General features: G+C 46.9%; 2 protein-coding genes and 1 non-coding gene across 5 annotated transcripts in view; 1 reads left to right on the plus strand and 2 right to left on the minus strand.

Moving 5' to 3' along the window:
• Window positions 1-1,175: 1,175 nt before the first annotated feature.
• On the plus strand, window positions 1,176-9,668 carry FABP3 (fatty acid binding protein 3). Of its 2 annotated transcripts, none has more exons than XM_068969314.1 (5): window positions 1,176-1,299; window positions 2,146-2,230; window positions 5,738-5,910; window positions 7,800-7,901; window positions 9,399-9,668. In XM_068969314.1, the coding sequence occupies exons 2-5, from the start codon at window positions 2,158-2,160 to the stop codon at window positions 9,450-9,452; spliced, it is 402 nt and encodes a 133-aa protein (XP_068825415.1). In that variant the 5' UTR covers window positions 1,176-1,299; window positions 2,146-2,157; the 3' UTR covers window positions 9,453-9,668. The 2 variants fall into 2 exon arrangements, with proteins under 2 accessions (XP_068825415.1, XP_068825414.1); XM_068969313.1 differs by lacking the exon at window positions 1,176-1,299 and adding an exon at window positions 1,491-1,917.
• Window positions 9,669-10,512: 844 nt separating this feature from the next.
• Window positions 10,513-23,705, minus strand: part of ZCCHC17 (zinc finger CCHC-type containing 17) — a 51,232-nt gene continuing 38,039 nt past the window's right edge. For both annotated transcript variants that reach the window (XM_068969311.1, XM_068969312.1), the window contains 2 exons: window positions 23,452-23,597; window positions 10,513-11,302 (listed from right to left, as the gene is read on the minus strand). In XM_068969311.1, the coding sequence (XP_068825412.1) occupies window positions 11,141-11,302; window positions 23,452-23,597 (308 nt within the window). In that variant the 3' untranslated portion in view covers window positions 10,513-11,140. The remainder of the gene's footprint in view (window positions 11,303-23,451; window positions 23,598-23,705) is intronic.
• TRNAQ-CUG (transfer RNA glutamine (anticodon CUG)) lies at window positions 17,542-17,613 on the minus strand. The gene has a single exon. It is a non-coding gene; the product is annotated as a tRNA-Gln (tRNA).

Consider the following 23,705-nt stretch of genomic DNA (forward strand, 5'->3'; position numbering starts at 1 on the left):
CAGAGCTGAGAGCAGGTCTCAGGAGTCCAGCACTAATCATGGAGATAACAATAATTATCCTATAATGGTAACAGCAGCAGCACTGAACACTGATTCAGTCCATCCTGCTTAGCATTTAAGAGCCTCCAACACCTCTATGTAGTAAATACTGTCATTTCCCCCATTTTTGAGAGGAAGCTGAGATTCAGTGTGGCTTAAGTGAATTGCCCACATCCACACAGGTAGCACCCACTGGAATCAGAACTGGAACCCAGATCTATCTGCCAGGAGCTGCTCACCCACCCCAGCTCTCCAGCACTGCTTCATAAGGACCATGTAGGGAGAGCGCTCTGGTCCCTAGCTCTCCAGCCACTCTGTGTCTGAGAGAGGAGGCAGCCCTGTGTCTAAAGGTTGTGACCTTGAGTTGGAAACCAGCTCAATCCCCTCCTCCTCCTGCACCTGCTCCGGCAGTGAGGTCACTGGGGCTCTGTGCCCAGCCCTGAGGCCTGTCCCTGCAGCTTTGGCAGAAATAGGCCCGCTCAGTTCTGGCAAGTGGACCTGTCCAACAGAACCAAGAACTTGGGGGAGAAAGGGCTCTTCCTCCCTGGCCTGACTCCCAGAACGTTAGGGGAAGGGAGGCAGATGTTCTCCACTTCCACATAGAGAAGCAGAGGTCCAGGGAGGTGGCCCGCCACACCGTAGGTGTGTGGCAGAGCTGGAGGGATCCCAGGGCTCCTAGGCCCCACCCTGTGGATCTCCACTGGCTCAAGTGCAGTTGGGCACCATTCCCTTCGGTTTTGCGTTTTCCTTCGTAAGTGTGTGTCATGTTCCCAGTTGTCTCTCCTGAGCCTAGCCCAGGGCCTGGCACAAAGTAAGTGCTTTAATAACTGTTAGATTAAAAAAAGGAAGGGTTCCTCTAAACCTCAAGTCTGCTCCTCTGTAAAAGGGATAATAATAACACCTACTTCAGGAACTTGGTTTTAAAAGTTCAATCAGACAATGCACTTAAAGCCCCCAGCATGCAAAAAAACAACACGAGGTGGATCTTATTATTAAAAGTGCTTTGGAAAGTGTAGTGTCCAACAAGGTAGATTAACGACAGTCTCTGAAAGTGCAGGCTGCCTGTGGAAGGCTGCCTGCCGGTGGAAGGCTGCCTGCCGGTGGAAGGTCAGAGAAAGGACGACAGCTGGGGGCCAGCGGCAGTCAGGCAGAACGGAGCTGTCCTTGAGCCTTGAAGAGCCGGCTGAAAGGACGAAATTTCGGAAGGAGAGTGAGGAGGCAACGGCCGACAGGAGCAAAGGCTCGGAGCTGTGCGCAGAGGTCAGAAAAGCCTGGCGCACCGGCAGGGTGGAGGGGGAGCTGGACAGCTGGGCGGAAAGGCGCGCGGTAGACATTCCGCAGGGAGGGGCGAGCACGTGTGGGGCAGACGCGGCGCGACGGACAGGGTCACGCTTTTGCCGGGGGCGAGCAGAGGGCACACGCTGCCCCCGGTGCCTCTCCCCGCCATCGGGCAGAGTGGGGAGCGGTGGGAGAGCACGGGGTCTGGGACCAGCTAGACCAGGCTCGCCATCTGGACTCCCCATTCACCGTCTCCTTATTTCCTGCGAACTTGTCAGCCCCACGCTGAATCTTGGCTCCCCTCACCTGTAAAATGAAGATCGAGATGATGCCTGCGCAGCCGAGAGTCGGCCAGCGCTTTCCCGGCGTGGGCATCATGCCCAAGGGCGAGTTTCCTTTCTCCTCTGGTTTCTCATCTTTGTTCTGACCTCAAGCTCGAAGAGGGACCAGGGGACGGATGTCGGTGGCCTGCGCCCCAGCTCGCGGGCACCGTGACCCCAACTGCTTCCTTCTCAGATTCCAAAGAGCGCCTTGAGGCCAGGGAAGGGAGCAGGGCTTACCAGCCCGGGCAGGGACTCGGAGCCCGGGACCCGCGCTGACGTAGGCAAACTGGGTGCCACCGGCTGCCACTTCACCCCTGGGAGCATTGGGGGATGGGCGACCAGCCCCAGGCGAGAGAGGGCCTGCTTGGGGCTTCCTATTTCGGGCCCGGGGGTGTGGGCCACGCCCCGTCACGTGACACAGGGGCCTTTTAAAGCGGCAGCGCGGGCTGGGAGCTGCTGGTCCCAGAGTCCTTGTACGCGTTCTGTCGTCTCTTTCCCAACCTAGCCCAGCTTCACCATGGTGGACGCCTTCGTGGGTACCTGGAAGTTAGTGGACAGCAAGAATTTCGATGACTACATGAAGTCACTCGGTGAGGACGGCTCGGGATGCTGGGCTTGGGATGGATGCTGTGCTGGGGAGGGGCTGGCCGCGTGCCCGATCGGAGCAGTTCTCTAGCCCTGGCTAGATCCTGTATGCCTGCTGCATCCCTCCTGGTCAAGGATGGGGAGCCAGGAGACGCGGAGAAGGTGGCAGGCTGGGCTAGGGCATGCGAGGCCTGTTGGGAGGGGGCTTTTTTTTTTTTTTTTGCCTCCCCGCGACCCATGTGGGATCTTAGTTCCCCAATCCAGGATGAACGGTTGCCCCGCTGCAGTGGAAGCGCGGAGCCCCAGCCACTGGACCGCCAGGGAATGCTGGGAGGGGGCTTTAACGATCTGAACTTGGTCAGAGAAATTCTCAGGCAAGGAGGCGCCAGGGGGCAGCTGTGTCTGTCGATGTCTGGGGGAGTGGGGGGTCAGGGAGGCACTTTCGAGGAAGTAGGGCTTATGATCTGGAGGTAGGGGTGTGGGTAAAAGAGGAGCACTGATTGAAGGTGAGGAGGGAGGAAAAGAAAAGAAACATGGGCAGTTTAGGAACTGGAAACTGAACCATGAAAGGGAATAGAATGGATGGGAAGTGTCCTAAGGTATAAAGTAGGTAATCCCCAGGAGAAAGATAGAAGGGGGAACAGCTGTGAACAGGCTTTGAGGAGGAGGTAAGATGAGCCTGCAGAGTTAGCAAGAACCTATGTTCCTCTTTGTTGGGTTAGTTAGGGTAAAAAATGGTTGCTAGAGGTTGCCCTTTCTCACCAACCAGCCTAGTGGTAGGGTAGGGCAAGAGGCCCCATCATCAGCTGCAGCCCAAGGATAACTTGCTCATTGGGGAATTATCTGGTTAGGGGGTAAAGCAAAGAGGCCTAAAGCAAAGCCAAGAGATAGTAACAGCAGGGAGGGTCTTTGGCCTAGGAGGGTGTGGTGCCAGGATGGAGAATGAAGATTCAAAGAATCTTGCAGAGAAGGACTCCAGAGATCCCCATGCCTTGCTTCAACAGATGGAGAAGCCAAGATCCAGAAGAGTAGAAACTTGTCAAATCAATTCCACAGCAGAGCTGATGTGAATACCTAGATTTCTAAATCCCAACAACTCAGAGCAGTTCCCACTATAGGCCCTGGGGGTGGGAGTAATAAGAACTGCTTAATTCATCACTGACCTCAGCCCTTCCCCTTCTGTTACGGGCTAGAGGAAGGTCATATCCCTTCTCTGGAATCTCCAACTATGAGATTATCCCAGTTCCCCAAGCTGGGATGGGGAAAACCTACCTCATGGTTGAGGTAGGTTCCATGCCTTCCTCCCAGGGGACAGCTGGATTACAGCAGTTAACCAAGGAGGGAGGGGGTAGGGGCTCAACCCCAGGCACTTCCCACCTGTTCCTGACCCCTGAAATAAGCACAAGTGTTGACTTTTGAGGCCAAAGTGCTCAACTGCCCCTCTATGCTAAGCACTATGCCCAATGACTCCAGGAAGGCAATAATTCTTAGAGAAGTAGGAGGCCCAGGGCAGTTGTTAGGGAAGATAGGATGCCCAGAGCTAGCTCCACACCCTCAATCCCCAGTCTCTCCTAGCAGACATTAGAACTGAAGACCTAGGTCCCTGAAGTGAGTTGCACCATCCTTACTACCCTTGCTCCCTTATTTTGCCCCAACTTGGGTTAGGTCTAAGAATCCACCCAGCCTGTTTGTTGTACAGATGGAAAAAAATGAGAGGCCAAAGGGGAGAAAAGACCCTCCTCAGCTCTTAATAAATAGCTTCAGCTTCATTTCTAAGTGGAATCTGTCTCTTCCCAGGTCTCCTAATTCTGTAACTTGCTCTTAGCTCAGTCCCTCACTGACTCCACAGTGCCTTCCTTCCTCAAACACTCCACACCTCTGGGTAGGTCCTAAGTAAACAGAGCTCCTTGCACAGTGACAAGGTCCTGCTCTGTGCTGGGGAGTGGGATTAGCCTGACTCACTCTGATAACAGGTGCGTGATCAGTTGTGTCTGACTCTGCGGCCCCATGGACTGTAGCCCACCAGACTCCTCTGTCCTTGGGATTTTCCAGGCAAGAATACTGGAGTGGATTGCCCTTTCCTTTTTCACGGGATCTTCCTGACCCGGGGATTGAACCTGCATCTCTTGCATCTTCTTCATTAGTAGGCAAATTGTTTACCATGCGCCACCTGGGAAGCCCCTGATAACTGGGGGCAAGGCCAAATCCTTCAGTGGCCAGGCAGGGTGGGCCAGCAGCAGCACAGCTGCAAAGGGTGCCTGAGCCTCCCTCATGTTAAACGAAAAGTTCTCGGAGGACGAAGAGGCCCAGCCTAATTAGTGTCAGTGTCAGTTAGTGCCGCCAAGTGGCACACTTAGCGGGCTCAGGACCTCGATGAAGTGCATGCTGGGAGACAGGGTGGCCCAAGAGGAACAGTGCAGTTGTGGAGCCTAAATTCAAATTTAGATAAACCACTCATCCTTTCACTTAGGACAAATCACTTCACTCTCAAAGCCTCGTTTGTAAATTGGGGATAATAAAGCCAACTGTTCAGGGCTCTTATAAACATCAAGTAAAACCACCCGTGAAGCCAGGCCTATCAGGGACTTTCCACCCACCACCTCACCAAAGCCTCTGCCCTTGGAGAATAGCTCAGCAGAGGCTGTTGGAAGGGGAAGTTGGAGGCAAAAGGCCAGCTATGAGGGAAACCATGACCTGCAGGGCTCTTTGTTGCACGCTCTCTTGCAGCATTGGGGAAGCCTTGCTGAGGCCGAGGGGAGTCCCCACAGGAGACCTGGACTGGAGGTCTGACTGCCTACCACTTCAGGCCTCGCCTAAAACTGAACAGAGACCAACACTCCCTCTTGCCTACCTCCTAGATTATGGATAAGGTTTTGAAAATGTCTTTATCACTTATGGGGGATGAGCACCAGTGCATCTCAGAGCAAAAACTTTCAGAAGTGCAAAATCCTTGTCCATAGGTTCCAGAAGGCAAAGTCCCCACTTCTTTTCTTTCTCCCTCAGCCTGTGCTCGGAAAGCTGCTCAGGTGGCCTGGACGAGAGCCTTGGGCTCCAGCCTTTTTAGCCGAGCAGTGAAGTGAGCTCTGCAGTCAAACATTCTGGATTTGAATTCCAGATTTGTGACCCTGGGCTTCAGCTCACTCTCAGTTTTTGCATCTGTAGAGATACTAGCATCAATCCTGCAGAGAGACTGGAAGAACTGAAAGACTTACATGTGTAGTTTTTACCACACAGGAGGCACTTAATAGTAGCTTATTCTACCCTCAGCTCTGCCACTAACTTGCTGTGAGGCACGCTTGTCCATTAAGTTTCTCACATCTCATGGAATCCGTAATCTCTTTACTGCACAGAGCTAATGGGAAAAACTGAATTACAAAAAGCCACATAACATCTTTGAAAGTTCTCACCTACCTCTTCTCCGTTCCCCACATTCTGGTCTGAGTTGGTCACTGAGCCCCTTGTACTTCGCCTCTCGCTCCAGCTCATGCTCATACCCTTCCCTCTGCCCTCAGGTGTCGGTTTTGCTACCAGGCAGGTGGCCAATATGACCAAGCCTACCACAATCATTGAAGTGAATGGGGACACAGTCATCATAAAAACACAAAGCACCTTCAAGAACACAGAGATCAGCTTCAAGCTGGGAGTCGAGTTCGATGAGACCACAGCAGATGACAGGAAGGTCAAGGTGAGTTGAGGAAGGGGCCATAGGGGATGGAAGGCCCTGAAGGGGAATAGGGCAGCACCCTATTGTTGCACCTTGAGGGGTGGGCTGTTGTGGGGGATTGAAGCCTGCCTGTGGAGTGCTGGGATGTCCCAAGTGCTAAAAGCATGAGTCCTGTCCTCTTGTTCTCTTCCCTGTCTTCTTGGGAAGCATCTACCTGTTGCCTGTGGGATTGGACTGCACAGAGCCAGGATATTCTGACCTCAGCATCCACACCAGCTCCAGCTGGGTGACCTTGCACATGGCATGCAACTGATCTGGCATTCCTTCCCCTTCCATAGATGGCGGGGAAGTTATGTGGACATGGCTGTGACCTCAAGTACTTTAGGAACAATGCCCAGAAGTCAGGGTCCTCAACTGAACAGGTGATCCTGGCCTCCAGGAGCCAAGGATACAGCTGAGGACAAGAGGTGGAGACCTACTCAGATACTTCTTCAGCCTCCACCTCCCGGGTTTGGTCAGTGACCCTGAGAAACCATTTCTAGTGCTGCCAGCCTACAGGGAAGAAGTTATCTTCTGGATGAAGCATTGTCTTTGGTGTGTTTGTAGTATCTTCTTGCCAAGCCTCCGCCCCTCTCCTTCCAGGGAGGAAGAGGACATCTACGTCCAGTCTCAGGACTTCCTGGCAGCTTGTCTGCAGGTGGCTGTCTTGGCCGCTTGCCTCAGGCCTCCCAGCCCCTGAGCCAGGCATAGGAGAGAGAACAAAGGGGTTTTGCCCTCAACAAGGTGTTCCTCTAGCAGCACCTTTCCACTAGACCCTATCTCTTCCTCACAGCTGCCCCCAAGGACAGGAGAGGGTCTAGTATCCTCCCTGTGGAGGAAACTGGAGCCCAGCCCAGGATCACACAGGAAGCTGGCAGCATAGAGGAGATGGTACCCCAAAATCACAACCCACCTTGGAAAGAAGTGCTTACCCCACCATACACCTTCACCTCCTTGAGCTGGCCTATCTTCTTGAAGGGCAAGAACCCCAATTAAACACAGTAGTAGCTCTCTGGGATGCCTTGGCTAAAAATAACTTGCTCTGAATGGACCAAAAACTAGAGGAATGGGAATGAGGAGGAAGGGGGTGGTAAGAGTGCACCCCTACCACCCCTCTAGCCCCAAACACATACACACAGCCTCTTTAGATCTGCTGGTCCGTCAGGGTCCCCCAGCCTGGCTTAAAGCCCCCAAATTTCTAGAGACCTGGGAAGAGTTGCCAGAGGAGAGCCAGCTGATGTAGGCTGGCAGCACCCAGAAGACGAAGTGGACATTTGACCAGGGCTGTGAAACACCCCAAGGGCACCCAGTCCCAGGACCTGGCAGTTGATGCTCACTTATCAGCTGGAGGGGAGAGGCCACATGATATGGACCAAGGGGCACAGGAATACAGACGGCACAGTCGAATTTTCCAATACCTCGCATCCCCAAGGTTCTTTTAGACACTATGTGTGATCACCACCAGGGAGTCTCAGGGTTATTCCTCCTCACTGGTCTTTCCCAGGGATTAGGCTGGTACCCATTTCCTGTATCTTAGAGGGACTGGGGCTGTGGGCATCACCCAGGATATGGGATAAGTGCCCATCTTGAAGGCTGGTGGCACTTCTCAGAGCCAGGCTGTCTGACTTCACTGTACTGCCTGCTTCTCCCTTCTTGCCCAACAGCTGAAGGCCCCTCTTCCAGCCAAGCAGGAGTGGTGAACTAGACGTCTCATGGGACTAGGTTGGAGGTGGGCTGGCTGAGCTCTGGTTCTCACACCATCAATAGTTTGCATTAGAGGCTAAGTCCTTTGTGGCCCCAGTGACCAGACCTCTTCTTGCCCCTCAATCCTAGCTCAGATCTCAGCTCAGGCCTCTACCCTCTTTCCACAGTCCATCGTGACACTGGATGGTGGCAAACTTGTCCACGTGCAAAAGTGGAATGGACAAGAGACATCACTTGTGCGGGAAATAGTCGACGGGAAACTCATTCTGGTAAGATGGATTAACTTTGAAGCCTTACCCAATTGGTTTCTATTGTCCCTTCAACCAAGCCTATTGTGCAAAGCCAAGGTCATGCCCTGTGACCAACAGAGGGTGGAGGCAGGCCTGGGTGGTATTAGGACTCGTAATACTGTGGCTTTGGGCTTTGTACACGCCTCTGCATAAATCTCAGCTTATATAGGGTGCATGATTTTGGACAAGTCACCTTCTCCAAGTCCAACTGTAAAGTGGGTACTAATAACGACAACCTTGTAGGACTGCTGGGAAGTCTGAAGGAGAGAGTGGTTGCAGAGCACAAAGCCTCGCTGGTGTGGGAGGACTACAGCAGGCACACTCTACAGCCTTCGTTTCATCCTCTGCATGGGCCCACTGCCTTGCCCAGGGAGAGGAAGAAAGCACAGCCAAATGTGATTCCAGCCGTGTAGGAAAGGCTCCCATCTCCTAACCCTTGGGCAGGGACAGGCTGGTGATGGGTTGGGCCCTGACAGCACAGCCCTTTCTACTTCATTCCAGGCTCACTCACCTCCTCTGACTGCCTTCCATGCCTGGCCTATTTCAAGTACCTGACTAAGGCCTGGGTTGAAAGCAACAACCAGGCTGTCAGATGTGTCTGTTTAAGGACCTCACTCAAAGAATGTAGCCTTGACTGAACACCCCCCGGGGTAGAGACAGCAGTCACTTGTGGTCTCTGCCTCCTTATTCTGTAGGGTCTCAGGTTTTCACCTCAGCATCTTCATGCAGACCTTCTTGGGTCAGTGTAACCGGCTCACTGCATTCTTGCACTCCCACAGGGCAGGGGCCCTGCAGTTTATAATGAGGTACCTGGCTCTGGTGGGAATGTGATATACAGGACCAAATACTCGCTGAGCAATCAGGCTATGGTGAAACCATGGGCCTGGCTGTATGATGCCTGGAAGGATGATGGGGGCTTTGGCCTCTGGCCCTGGGTTAGGGAAAGAATGGAGAATTGGTGGCCTAAGATAGTCCTTTCCCAAGAGTCTCTGGGCACTTTCATTCACCTTTACATCTACTATGTGCCAGGTACCTTCTTAGGCACTAAGGATGGAAAGGAATGGTACAAGGGAAAGAGAAACACTCTGGGATCTTGACCAAGTTGCTTCCTCCCTGAAAGCTCATTTTCCCAAATCTCTGCAAGAGGAATTACAATACCTAACTTAAAGACTTGGGTGGATTCCCTGGCAGTCCAGTGCTTAGGACTCAGCACTTTCACTGCCGTGTTCCAGGTTCAATCCCTGGTATTGAACTAAGATCCTGCAAGCCATGTGGCACAGCCAAAAAAAAAAAAAAAAAAAGACTTGGTATATGCATTAGGAAAAAAAAGTCTGTCAAGAACCTGGCACATAGTAGGTAGGCAGTAAATGAAAATTATTATCATGAAGTAGTAGAGGGCTCTCCCCATCAGAATGGAGTGTTCCCAATACCTTCCATGCCCACGCCCTTGCCCTAATCTGACTGTCTTTTTTCCAGACACTCACCCATGGCAGTGCAGTCTGCACTCGTACTTACGAGAAAGAGGCATGACCTGCCCTCTCCTTCCACTGACTGCTCTTCTGCCAGTTGGCTACTCCTGGACTCGGCACCAGATTGCCTCATTTTTCTCCTCTGGCATTTTGTATAAATCTACCTTGACTGGGGAAATTCTCCTGGGGTCAGGTGGCACCAGCCTGGATCCAGTTCCGTTCTCATTGTGTCTGTTTGTTTTTTTAACTGCATCCAAAGGGTGCTCTGAGGTCAATAAAGCAGAGCCAAGGCCACCCAGTTGCCTTTCTGCCTTTGGTGACATGATTCTGGGATTCTCAGTTTCTGTGTGTGTCAGACAGGAGGCTGAAAAGACTGCTACTCAGGAAGCAGCACTGGATGAGAGACTGAAATGGACAGTCTCAGGGACAGTGACACCTGACCACCTTACACGTACAAAAAATAAAACAGCTGCACCTACACCCTGCCTTCACAGTGCCCCCTCCCTAAGTCCAAATGAGCTAGTCCAACCTGGAATAATCACTCAGTGACAGGACTTCTGAACCATCTCCCCTGGCCCATCCTGCACTGAGTGCCAGGGGGTCTGGACAGTTGCTCTTCTCTATGGAATGCTGTGGACTCTCTTCAGAACACAAGATCCAGGCTTGTGCCAGTGGTGGTGGGAGAAAATACCCACTGGCCAAGATGACTGCTGAGCTTCTGCACATGTGCCAGGCCATTACTCATGGTTACAAATTCTTACTGGTTCTCTAGTCAGCCCTAGGGGAGAGGTCATCTGATCATTACAGAAGTGAGGGCTTATAAGTGATCTGCTAAGAAGGCTGTGACCTGCTAGTGCCTCTGGCTCTGTACCTTAGCTGGGCCGCTCTTCAAGGTCTAAAGTGACATATTAAATGTTTTCCTGTCACCTAATGCAGCCTCAGTGACTTTTAAGTCTGTAAGTTTACAGGAAGAGGGATTATACTAATAAGGACTCTCAGTAAGTTTAAAACTAGACACACTTCCATTTAGTACCAGGATTATAAGCAGAAACCTGAAATGGAACCAATTGACTCACACTGTAATAAATACAAAGTAAAGCAATGATTTCGGCTTGAACTGTCTGGTTCAGTGGTCTGATGGAATGTCACAAACAAGCTAAGTCACTGCAAACAATGTTTTTCTGGCTGTGACCACTGGCTGTCACTTCTAACATAGCAGAATCATGTTGGGGGGATGGAAAAAGTGAGCACCACTCCTTACCGTGTTCTCCCTCATACTGCCAGTCTCCCTCTGCCCGTGTGCTGGATGTCACAGAGACCATCCACCAATCAGGCCAGGGGAGGTACGCCAATAGGTAGGGGCCAATCCCTCCGTTCAACTATAGCCAGACTCACCCCCACAGCAGTTCCTGTGGCGCTAGCCTGGACTCCTGTACAGGAATCTGGCTCTGGCAGTGGCAGCTGGAGAGGGTAATACGACCTCCTACTGAATGAAGCTGGGTGAATGAACTGGGTGAGCTGCAGGGGTCACTTGCAAAGGGACCAAGAGTGATAAGGGAACAACTCATTCAGGCAGCTGCTTTTGATACCTAACTCCCAGACTTGCCTGTGGCACAAGGGGATGCCACCTCCCGTGGGAGAGAAGAGGGTGGGAGGCCATATTCTCACTACTGAGTCTTTCTGAGAGCCAAGGCTTCAAAGCACAGGCTCCGGATTCCTTCTCTCAGCCACCCTCTCTACGCTCCGTTCTCACTCCTTGTGCTTCTTCTTGTGCTTCTTCTTCTTTTTCTTCTTCTTTGCTGCCTTGCTGTCCTTTGATGTGTGCCTTGCCCTCTTGCCTGTATCGCTCTCAGAGTCTGAGCTGTCAGAGTCAGATGACTTCCTGTCTCTATGTTTCTTTTTCTTCTTTTCCTGAAAAAAAAAAATTAAGAACTCAACATTATATATGTGTATCTGCTTTAAAAAAACATGGTATGTAATCATTAGGGGATAACAATAAATTAGAAAACATTCATAATAAAATAAACTACATCTTTAAGTACTAACAAGAGAAAGTGCTCAAAACAAATGGAAAAGGATCAAGTCATAATGCAGTATGTACTCTAAGTTCCAAGGTATATAACATATATACATACCATATGTAATATACATTTACACATATAAACTATAATATTTTGCACAGTAAAGTATAATACACATATTTAACATACTTGAATATACTTAAAATCACAGAAAACAGTGAAAAGGACACAAACAGGCAACAAGTGTTAGCTCGGGAATGAACTGAATACAGGGAAGTTGGGGCCCTTCACTGTCCTTTTTCATTTTTTTTAAATAAGCATTTACTACTTTCATTTTTAAAAAGCACAAGATATTAATGCTGAAAGTCAGGTCCTTAGAGATCACCTGGTCTCTCAAGAGACAGTACCGCAAACGTCTGAGAATAAGAGAATAATAGATTGAGGACTCCTGACTCCCAGGCTGGTTTCTATCAGACCCAGCTGCCGGGGGAAATAACAGCCATCAATTAATAAGGCCCTACCTGCTGCCCTTGAATATTTATCATCTCAAACTTTCACAACCAACCTTACAAGAGTAAATTGATATAGAACTTTCTCAACACTCCACCCACCCCACCGTGCTGCCAAATTAACAGCACAAATGCACACAAAGAATGAGACACAGACCCATGGGCTTCGGTAGGGTACTCAGAGCAATTTTTAAGCACTGCATAAACTTTTTCCTTGGATTGCAAATGTTTATGTTGCCTTGGTAAAGTTTCTAAGAGATTATGGGAGGAAAAAAGAGAGTAGACGAGGACAAGGCTGCTGCCCCTCCCATAGGCTTCCAGTCAGCATTCTGAGAGCTGTTAAGTCTGCCTGATAGACCGGGTCTTGGGAGCTGGCTGTGAGAAAACAGTGGACCAAACACGGAACCAGGTGTTACACCCAGACTTGAATTCTGGCTTTAACACTTACACTACTCTCATGTAACCTTGGGCAAGTCATTTTACCTCAGGGTGGCCTAGTCTCCTCAAATGTAAAACAGAGATAAGACCAGCACCTATGTCACACGGCCATGATGAAGATTTAAAGAGACGCATCTGTGGCTGGAAAAGCTGAAAACCACTTGCCCCTGATCACACAGGCAGGGTTGGGATCTGCATATAGATCATTTGACCGGAAATCTCAATTTTTCTCTGTAGCACATGGCCCCTCTTCCTGTACAGTGATGGGAGGCCTCATGGTAAATGGTAGTCAGAACAACAATATTAGAACAAGACGGAATTAGGCTCAGATTTCAACTCTGCCACTTACTATGTGACTTAGAACAGAAGACTTAACTTTTTTGAACTTTTCTTTTCAGTAAACTACAAATAATAAAACCCACTTCAAAAGATGCTATGAGGATTAAACATGGTAAAAACTGTCATTAACTATAGCACCTGATACACAGTATACTCAGTGATAGCCAGAAGTATCATATTGTTAGAGAATTCCCAGGATGTTCTGACAGTCTGGCCAAGTATCTACAGCAGATAAGTCAAAGTTCTGAGAGAAAATTAAACCAAAATTCTTTCTTGGAGTCTCCAGTGGAGCAGAAAGAGGGGAAGCTTGCCAGACCCATGTTACCAAGCTGTAGGAACCATCACTGGGAGAAGCTGAGAGTTGGCAGATCCCTGATTTGGCTTATGGTGTTGCAGTCTCCTGGATGGCAAGATCATGGATGCCAATCACAGGCTACATGGGCTTGGCAGCCTTGTCAGTTTTTGCCCCTCAGATAGGACAGAGTCCTGGAAAAGTAAATAAGCAAGTGCAGAGTCTGGCACCAATTCCCCCAAGCCTGGCCCACCCTGGATAAATAAATGAGAAAGGAGAGTAATAATACTACTTTACAACCAAACAGCACTTTAGTTTATCTAGCTTTCCACATCTCATATCTAGTAATATTAATCTGGTAAGGTCAAAATTCAGGAATTATTGCCGTTTTACAGAGGTGAAAACAACTGAAAGAAGTGAATTGAGCTACACCAAAGACAAGAACAGGGCTTCCTGGTAGCTCAGCTGGTAAAGAATCTGCCTGCAGTGCAGGAGACTCTGGTTCAATTCCTGGGTCAGGAAGATCCCCTAGAGAAGGGATAGGCTACTCACTCCAGTATTCTTGGGCTTCCCTGGTGGCTCAGACAGTAAAGAATCTGCCTGCAATGCTGCAGACCTGGGTTTGATCCCTGGGTTGGAAAGATCCCCTGGAGGAGGGCATTGCAACTCACTCCAGTATTCTTGCCTGGAGAATCCCCACGGAAAGAAGAGTCCAGCAAGCTGCAGTCTATGGGGTGGCAAAGAGTCGGACATGACTGAGCGACTAAGCACAGCACACACAGGAAAGACAAGAACATTAAACTTTCTAATCCAGAGTTTGGCATTATTTGTACTTTGCTCTCTGTCAATGATGAATGCTCAAAAGGAGGAAAGAGAAGAACAAATCACTAGAGAACCCTGGCATAACAGAATGTGGCCTCGAGCTAGAAAGCAAGACTCAGGAAAATGGTCTTCTAGACCTCAGTCTTGACATAGAGGCTCTTTTGCACCCTGAACAAAGAAAATCTAGTCCTCCAGCAGGTTGGCACCATTTTCATTGTGTGTCTATAATCTTGAGCTGGAGAACAAAAATTACTTTGTATGTTGTAGTTCAAGAGGAAAGTTGGGAGTTGGGGTAGAGGCGAAGATGGAAAGTCAAAGGTAAAACTAGCTTCTGGTTCCTCAACTGCATCCAATGAGAAAGAGGAGCATAAGGTAAAGGGTAGTGAACTAGGGGTCTGAGCTCATGGCAGACAGGCCAGAAGGACAGGAGAAAGAACCCACTCCTCAAAACCACTCTCTCGGAAAAGCGCATATCCTGTGCTACAGCAGTTAGTCCATCCACATTCTCTATAGTTCTGAAAGAGGATAGCAGTATACTAGCATGAGATAAAAACAAAAACTGAGAAAGGGGAAATAACAGCAGTTAACACTTACTGAGTACCTAGTTTTCTAGATACTGGGCTGGGCACTTAGCGTACATACCTCATGACCATCACAACAAACCTATTAAGTGGGTATAATCATCTCTATATGTTCAGGAAAGAAAATTATAACTTCAGAAAGGTTTATTGAGATACAGTGCCTTGCCCAAGTGGTAGAACCTGGATTCAACTCAGGCTGGGCCCCAAATCAGATGTTCTCACATGGGCTTCCCAGCTGACTCAGTGGTAAAGAATCTGCCTACCAACGCAGGAGCTGTTGGACATGCGGGTTTGATCCCTGGATCAGGAGGATCCCCTGGAGGAGGAAATGGCAACCCACTCCAGTATTCTTACCTGGAGAATCCCATGGACAGAGGAGCCTAGGATGCTACAGACCAGGGGGTTGCAAAGAGTCAGACACGACTGAGCAAATCAGATGTTCTTTATAGCTCCGTGTATATTAAAGGCGGCACCTCAATTAGCATTTTTTTAACTGAAAGGCACTGATGAGCCAGCAAGCAAGCATACATTCTTTTTTATTCTTTTCTTTTTTTGGTTGCACTGGGTCTTTGTTTCTGCACACAGGCTTTCTTGAGTTGCAATGAACAGGATCTGCTCTTTGTTGCGGTGCGCAGGCTTCTCATTGTGGTGGCTTCTCCTGTTGCCAGGCACAGGCTGTAGGCGCACAGGCTTTAGTAGTTGCAGCACAGAGCCTCACTGGTTGTGGCCTGTGGGCCGCAAGTGTGTGGGCTCCAGCAGTTGCAGCTTGCAGGCTCTAGAGCACAGGCTCGGTAGTTGTGGCACCCTGGCTTAGTTGCCCACAGCATGTGGAAACTTCTCGGACCAGGGATCAAGCCCAGGTCCCCTGCACTGGCAGGCAGATTCCTATCCACTGTGCCACCAGGGAAGTCTTTTTCTATTTGTTCTTAAGAACTACTCTTGAGAAAGCACTGGTTATTTATTCTCTGATTCTTGAGAAATGATTGATTCTCAAGAGAAAATTTGATTCTCAAACTGATTCTCCAGGGTGAATTTCTGTAAAGTAGGATGGAAGGTGAATCCTGCTTAGAATTTGCCTATAAGCCCCACTTTATCAAAGCTTGGAAAGGGTAAGACTGGAAGGAAAAGGTTTATTAATCAACTCACAAATATTTACTGAACTTTACTACCTACAAAGCATTCTAGAAAGCCATAGTTACATGCAATGTTGCTTAGGAGATAAGAAAACACAGATATTTAATATAATTCAGACAAACAGAGTACCTACTAAAGCCTTAGTAGCAGATGCCAAGTAAACACATTTAGTAGTTCAGTAGTAGTGACTGGCACCATTCCTCCAAACCTGAGCTAACCTCGTCAAACAAGGGGAAGAATAACTCCCTATAACCATACAGTACACTCATTCAACAAATATTTGTTGAATACCTTCTATAAGCCAGGAATATCTACTAATTTGTCCCTTGTAATACTTGAATGACGTTAGAAATCAGGGATCAGAAGCCTTCAAGGTACACACTAATCAAGAGAAACACTAATTAAGATACTAGGCAGTCCATGGAAGTGATGTGAGAAAAATACAAGCAACATACCACAGACACATCAGGGAAAGAAATCAATTATATCTGAGGAATTTGGAATGGTCTCATGAAGGATAGGTAATGTGCTGTACTTCTAAAGGATTAACATGGCTTTGGCAGGTGGAGTAGTGGTGGTAATGCTGATGGAAGAAGGGAAGTGAGGGTCTGCCAGACAGAGGGAAGACAGATGAGGTAAATGCTTGAAAGATCCCGTGTGGCTTATTTATCATGTACTGGGTCCCATCACTTCTTTCTTACTCAAAGACATCAGTCCAAGAATTGTCCCTTTTCTGCATCAAATTTTCTTTCTTTAGTGGCTCACTCCCAGCAGTAAACAAATGTGCTCTTATAGTTCCCATTAAAGAAGAAAAACAAAACCCTCCTAAGCAATTTTAACCAGGTTAAAATTGTTAACCTGGTCAACACCACTCTACTGAAACAGGTTTTGTCAAAGTTACCAATGAGCTCCACTCCACACGGCCAAATTCATGGTGAATCCTTAGGCCTCATTTACTTGATCAATCAACTGCATTTGACGCAGTCTATCTTCCATAAAACACACTCCTGACTTAACTTCCACCACATTCTCTCACTCTCCACCAACTTCCCTAGCTGTTCTTTTTCAGGCTCCCTTGCTCCATAACCTCTAAAAATTGAAACACTCTGGGGCTCAAGTTCTCAAACCTGTTTGTTCTCTTCCCTGTATTTACTCTCCAGGCAATCTCATATATGAACTCAAATACCATCTATCTATAGATGGCTCCCAAATTTGTATCTCACCTGAGCCTTTCCTCTGAGCTCCAAAACTACACATCTAACTGCTCTCTCTACACATCCATGTGTGTACCGGATAGGCTTCTATGCCTCACCCCCTCCAAACCTTCTCTCCCGCCCCTCCAGTTTTCTCTCCCATTTTCATTGATGACAACCCAAACTAAACCCAATCGCTCTCCATTCCCAAACTTACTTCTGCATTCCTTCTCTTAGCTCAGTTAACCCAAAACCTGGCTGGCTGCTGCTGCTGCTGCTAAATCACTTCAGTCGTGTCCGACTCTGTGCGACCCTGTAGATGGCAGCCCACCAGGCTCCCCCGTCCCTGGGATTCTCCAGGCAAGAACACTGGAGTGGGTTGCCATTTCCTTCTCCAATGCATGAAAGTGAAAAGTGAAAGTGAAGTCGCTCAGTCGTATCCGACTCTTAGCGACCCCATGGACTGCAGCCCACCAGGCTCCTCCATCCATGGGATTTTCCAGGCAAGAGTACTGGACTGCGGTGCCATTGCCTTCTCCGCAAAACCTTGCAGTCATCTTCAATTGTTCTCTTCCTTATCTCACCTCTGATTACTCAACAAATTCTGTCAGCTCTGCCTTCAAAATATATCCACACTTTAACTCCCTTCTCACCACCTCCACTACTATCATTCTAGTACAAAAAAGTGAAAGCGAAGTCGCTCAGTCGTGTCCGACTCTTTGCGACCCCGTGGACCTATGTAGCCTACCAGGCTTCTCTGTCCATGGGATTCTCTAGGCAAGAATACTGGAGTGGGTTACCATTTCCTTCTCCAGGGGATCTTCCCAACCCAGGGATCGAACCCAGGTCTCCCGCATCAGAGGCGGACGCTTTAACCTCTGAGCCACCAGGGAAGCCCAAGCCTCCATCATCTCACATGTGGATTATTAATACTGTCTATTAACTAGCTTGCTACTTCCACCTTTGCCTTTTGACCATCTGATTTCCATACAGTAGCCAGAATAATTCACTTAAAAGAGAAGTCAGATCATGTCATGCTGCTGCTGCTGCTGCTGCTAAGTCACTTCATTCGTGTCCGACTCTGTGCGACCCTGTAGACGGCAGCCTACCAGGCTCCCCTGTCCCTGGGATTCTCCAGGCAAGAACACTGGAGTGGGTTACCATTTCCTTGTCTAATGCATGAAAATGAAAAGTGAAAGTGAAGTCGCTCAGTCGTGTCCAACTCTTAGCAACCCCATGGACTACAGTGCACCAGGCTCCTTCGTCCATGGGATTTTCCAGGCAAGAGTACTGGAGTAGGGTGCCATTGCCTTCTCCAAGATCATGTCATCCCTCTACTCAAAACCCCTAATGATATCCATCTCATTTTAAGTGAAAGTTGAAGTCCTCATATTCTCATATAAGGCCCTGGTTTCCTCTAACTCATTCACTTCCTATACTGGCCTCCTTGCTGTTCCTTAAAAAGGCCAAGTTCATTCCCAATACCTAGCTATCGTACTTGTTGAAGGGCTCTCTCACCACTTCTCTGAGTAGCTTGCTTTCCCATTTCCTTCAAAGATCAACTCAAATGATGCTTTCTGAGAAAAGCCTGCCCTTACCATCCTGTCTAGAATGGGAAGTCACCTATTCCCTTACTCCATTCTGCTATTCCCTATCTCTCATAACCAAATTAATTTTTATCCATAGCACCTATCGGGCTTCCCTGGTGGCTCAGATAGCAAAGAACCTGTCTGCAGTGCAAGAGACTCGTTTCATCCCTGGGTTGGGAAGATCTCCTGGATAAGGGACTAGCTACCCACTCCAGTATTCTGCCTGGAGAATCCCATGGACAGAGGAGCCTGGTGGGATACAGTCCATGAGGTCGCAAAGGGTCAAACACGACTGAGCAGATTAACACACAACACACAGGACTTATCAGTACTTGAAATGTTGGTATTTACTTACTACGTTCATTGTCTGTAACCCTCAGAAAGAAAGTGCTGTGAATTTTACATGTTTGGTCACTACTGTACCTGCAATGACTAGAACAGAGTTTGGCATATAATAGAAATTCTTTTAATGAATGAGGTTGGAGTAGAGTGCGTGACAGAAGGGACTAGTAAAGAGATGATATTGTGATGTTGGACAAATCATGCAAAGTCTTAAAGGAACTCAGACTTTTCCATAGAAAAAAGAGAATCATAGAAGGCTTTTGAGCAGACTACACTGGATGACCCTCTGTGCTCCAGCAGATTGGGCCCAGGACTGGCAACCTCTCTCGAAGGTAGGCACCAGAAATTCTCTGGATAATAGAACAGAGCCAGCACTGCAGCCAAGGGATGGCTTTCTATTTCTGTTTTCTATATATAGTACAGCAGAGAGTAATTATAGTACCTGAATCAAAAGAAGAAAATTATATTCTGGATCAAATATAGCTAAACTTCACTTATTAGCGGGCAGCCTAACCCCAACACAGATGCTTCCTCATAATAGAGCCTGATTTAGAAAGACCCATGATGGCATATGATAAGTGAAAGAGGCTAGCAAAGCACAGACCACAGGTTCATGGAAAGAGTATCCAGGGCTTCACTATTAAAGCCTCTATACCTATTTTACTAGCCTGTTCATGGCCCATTTCCATTTGCAACACAGAGGTTCCTCTTGTTCTAATTACAGCCAACAAAAACGACTTGCAATTTTCAGACACTGGGATGAAAACTGTCATGTAATGAATAGGTATAGCACTGAATTAAACCAATGCATACTAGAGTTTTGTACAAGGCTTCCCTGGCGGTCCAGTGGTTGAGACTCAGCACTTTCACTACAGAGGGCACAGGTCTGATTCCTGGTTGGTTAACTAAGATCCCACATGGCATGCAGAGTGCCCCAAAAAGGAAAAGGAAAAAAAATTAAGATATTTTATAAATTGTAAATACTAAACAAACATAAGGCATAAAAGATAATGAAGGGATTAACGACAAGGTGAGAAGACAATGGTGCTAGCTGCCTTCTTGGTAGAAACAGTGGCACCAACCAAGGGGGGAGATTTTACCATTTCAATTCCCTTAGAGCACTTTTTAATCAAAGAGGACTCATAACTCAGTTCATATACACAAAGGTACTTTAAAAAGTAGTCAGGTATGATGACTATTACTGCCACTGTTCATCAGACTATTTATCTACTAAGTGAAGAGCAACGGAAGATTGGATAATGGGTTGACCAAGCAGGTCATAAACAGCCTCATACTTAGCAGATCCTTAATAATTATTTTGGAGAACTAAAATACACATCTCAAAGCAGCTTTAGAAACAAAGCAATAACTAATTGTACCAGCTGTATTAAGCAACTGCAAAAAACACCCAAAGACCCACAGCAGTGAGAAAACCACAGAACCATTTTAGGAATCTGACAAACACCATTTAAACTCTAAAAGGTTAAAAGAGAATGAAACATAGAAATAGAATTCAGTTTAAAATCAAGCTCTACTAAAGAAGTAAAATTATCTGTCTATAGATATAATTTTTATGTAGAAAATCTTTAAAGAGTCCACAAAAAAACTATTAGAACTAATCGATGAATTCAGAAAAGTTGCAGGATACAAAATCAACATATAAGAATCAGTTTCATTTCTATACACTAACAACTAGCAATCTGAAAAGGAATTAAGAAAACAATTCCATTTATAATAGCATCAAAAAGAATAAAATACTTAGGAATAAACTTAACCAGGAAGGCAAAAATATTAATAATTCTACACTGAAAACTACAAAGCAATGCAGAAAGAAATCATTCCCTGGCAAATAGAAGGCAAAAAAGTAGCAGTGATAGATTTGATTTTCTTGGGCTCCAAAATCACTATGGACAGTGACTGCAGCCATGAAATTAAAAGACGCTTGCTCCTTGAAAAGAAAGCTATGACAAACTTAGACAGCAGAGATTAAAATGCAGACACATCACTTTGCCAACAAAGGTCTGTAGGTCTGTATAGTCAAAGCTATGGTTTTTCCAGTTGTCATGTATGGATGTGAGAGTTGGACCATAAAGAAGGCTGAGTACTGAAGAATTGATGTTTTCGAACTGTGGTGCTGGAGAAAAAACTCCTGAGAGTCCCTTGGACAGCAATGAGATCAAACCATTCAATTCTAAAGGAAATCAACCCTGAATATTCATTTTAAGGACTGATGCTGAAGCTGAAGCTCCAATACTTTGGCCACCTAATGCAAAGAGCTGACTCACTGGAAAAGATCAGGATGCTGGGGAAGACTGAAGGCAAAAGGAGAAGCGGATGACAGAGGATGAGATGAGAAGGGGACAACAGAGGATGAGATGAGATGGGGATGGCAGAGGATGAGATGACAGATGAGATACAGCATCACCAACTCAATGGACATGAATCTGAGCAAAATCCAAGAGATAATGAAAGACAGGAAAGTCTGGCGTGCTGCAGTCCATGAGGTTGCAAAGAGTTGGACAAGATTTTTAGCCACTGAACAACAACAGTTACAGAAGAGAAGGGAGTAATAAAACAGCCACGGCCTCAGAGCCGTCCACATTCAGAGTTAAAGCAGAGGGCAAAAGAGAGTCAAGCAGTGAGATAAAGAAGGGTTGTTTTTTTTTCTTTTCTTTTCTTTTTTTTCAAAAAAATCAGATGTCCAGACCCAGGCCCTGTGGACTTGGTACTCAAGAGGTAGAAGGGAAACATGTATTTTAAAAATCTCCATGGGCTGGGACTTCCCTGGTGGTAGAGTGGACAAGAGTCTGCATGCCAACCCAGGGGACTCAGTTCGATCCCTGGTCTGGGAAGATTTCACATGCCACAGGCAACTAAGGCCCGTGCGCCACAAATATTGAGCCTGTGCTCTAGCGGCCACGAGCCGCAACTAATGAGCCCCTGTGCCACAACCACTGAGGCCCACACACCTAGAGCCTGTGCTCAGCAACAGAAGCCTGCACACTGCAAACCAAGAGCAGCCCCCACTCACTGCAACTAGAGAAAACCTGCACGCAGCAAGGAAGACCCAGGGAAACCAAAAATTTAAAAAAAAAATTTTTTTTAATCTCCTTGGGCTAGTTCAGTAGTCTGAATATAAGTGAGAGAGGTAAGGAGCAAAAATGCACAGTAGGAGTGGGAGGGGGAGGAAGGAAGAGAATTGAGGTATTATAAGGCACCACAGACAGGACTTGGTGACTGACTACGTACAGGATAGAAAGGAGAAAAAAATTAATTGCACGTTGTTTCTTTCTTGGAGACTAGAAGGTTACTGCTGTCATTAAAACTAGAAATAGAAGCTAGAAGGACAGAAGCAAGGGTTTTGGTGGTTGTGTTTTGGGGCTTGGGGTAGGAATGTGTGTATAGGGAGGAGGGCAAAGAAGAGCTAATGATAGTCGTGACAGGTAACATTAATTAAAAACTTACTTGTCAGTGCTTTATATCTAATTTGAGGAGCTGGGCATCACTCTGCAAGGAGCACAATTATCAAAGATCCACAACAATCCTACTTTGTCAGTTACTGATGTTAGCAAATAGCACAGAAAGGGCTTATACTATGTCTGACTGGCTCCAAGCCAGACTCTGAGGTACCACTGGGATATTACTTAGTGACATCAAAGTTGTCAGGGCAGCTGAAGTCTTAGAAGGGATGTGATCACCCAGGGAAAGAATATACAGATTGATAAATTATCACCCATATATTGGGCTAATTCTTAATAATGGTACAATGGGCCTTTTTCCTTGTCCAAAAAATGAAGAAAATACTTAAATTTTTAAATAATGCTCACTGAGGGTAAGGACCTTATCAGAATTTTTATGTTCCTAGGTTTGCAATGCCTGGAACAAAATGACCACTTAATAAAAGTTTGCTAAAGCTTTAAAACAAAACAAAACCAAAGAAAACTCCAAAACTTAATAACTGGCCACAGCTAAAAAAACACTACACTATATGAGAACAACCATTTCTGACCTAATTATAGCATAGTTTTTTTTCCCCCCATTTCCTCTCTGTGCTGTATGCTACAAATGCACTGGGATTTTTTCTGCACTACAATAATGTCTGTTTTATGAACTGAATAGATGGAAGACACAATGCAGTGAGACAGGCACTCTTATCCCCTGCTGGGTGCAAAATAAGTACTTTTTAGAAAGACAATTTGATAAGATGTATAAAGAGTCTTAAAGCCCTAATTCAGCAATCTTACTTAGGAATTTATATAAAGAAAGGAATAAGACACGTGGCCAAAGACTAGGTTGAAGTATTCAAAAATATCCCACAAAAAACACGATTAAATAAACCATCATTTAGCCATAGGGTAAAGTATCGTATGGTGCTCTTAAATCAAGTTTTTAAGAATACTTCGGGCTTCCCTGGTGGCTCAGACGGTAAAGAATCTGCCTGCAATGCAGGAGACCCAGGTTCGATCCCTGGGTTGGGATGATCCCCTGGAGAAGGGAATGACTACCACTCCAGTATTCCTGCCTGGAGAATCCCATGGACAGAGGAGCCAGGCAGGCTACAGCCCATGGGGTTACAAAAAGTCGGACACAACTGAGCAACTAACACGCACAAGAACACTTTAGGATACTGGAAAATGCTTTTGATAAATATAATTTAAAAAGTAGGATATAAACTATACCTAGCAAGATGATGATTGTGTTTATATGTAAACACATATATATATGTGAAAATCATTTTTGCAAAAAGTATATTTTTATTTTAAAACTCAAAAAAATATGATAAAGCAAGATAGCACTCACCTTCTTTCTTTTTCTAGAAGAATTTCTCGTGGTGTCAGGCTTTTCAAACTCTGCTGACTTTGCCTCTTCTCTCTCCTCTTCCTCCTCAGGTATCAGAGAATACTTGGTTCCACCTGGTTGCATGAAACAATCCTTTGCAAAGTGGCCTGCAGAAAAAAAGTAGAAAAAGTAGGGAGGGAAGAAGCAGTCTCTCCCCTTAGCAGGTGGATCTTCCCCAGAAGCTCCTGGAGGGCTGGCTGGTTCAGGAGGTACTA

This window comes from Capricornis sumatraensis, chromosome 3 (assembly GCF_032405125.1).
Source record: "Capricornis sumatraensis isolate serow.1 chromosome 3, serow.2, whole genome shotgun sequence".
Classification (NCBI taxonomy): domain Eukaryota; kingdom Metazoa; phylum Chordata; class Mammalia; order Artiodactyla; family Bovidae; genus Capricornis; species Capricornis sumatraensis.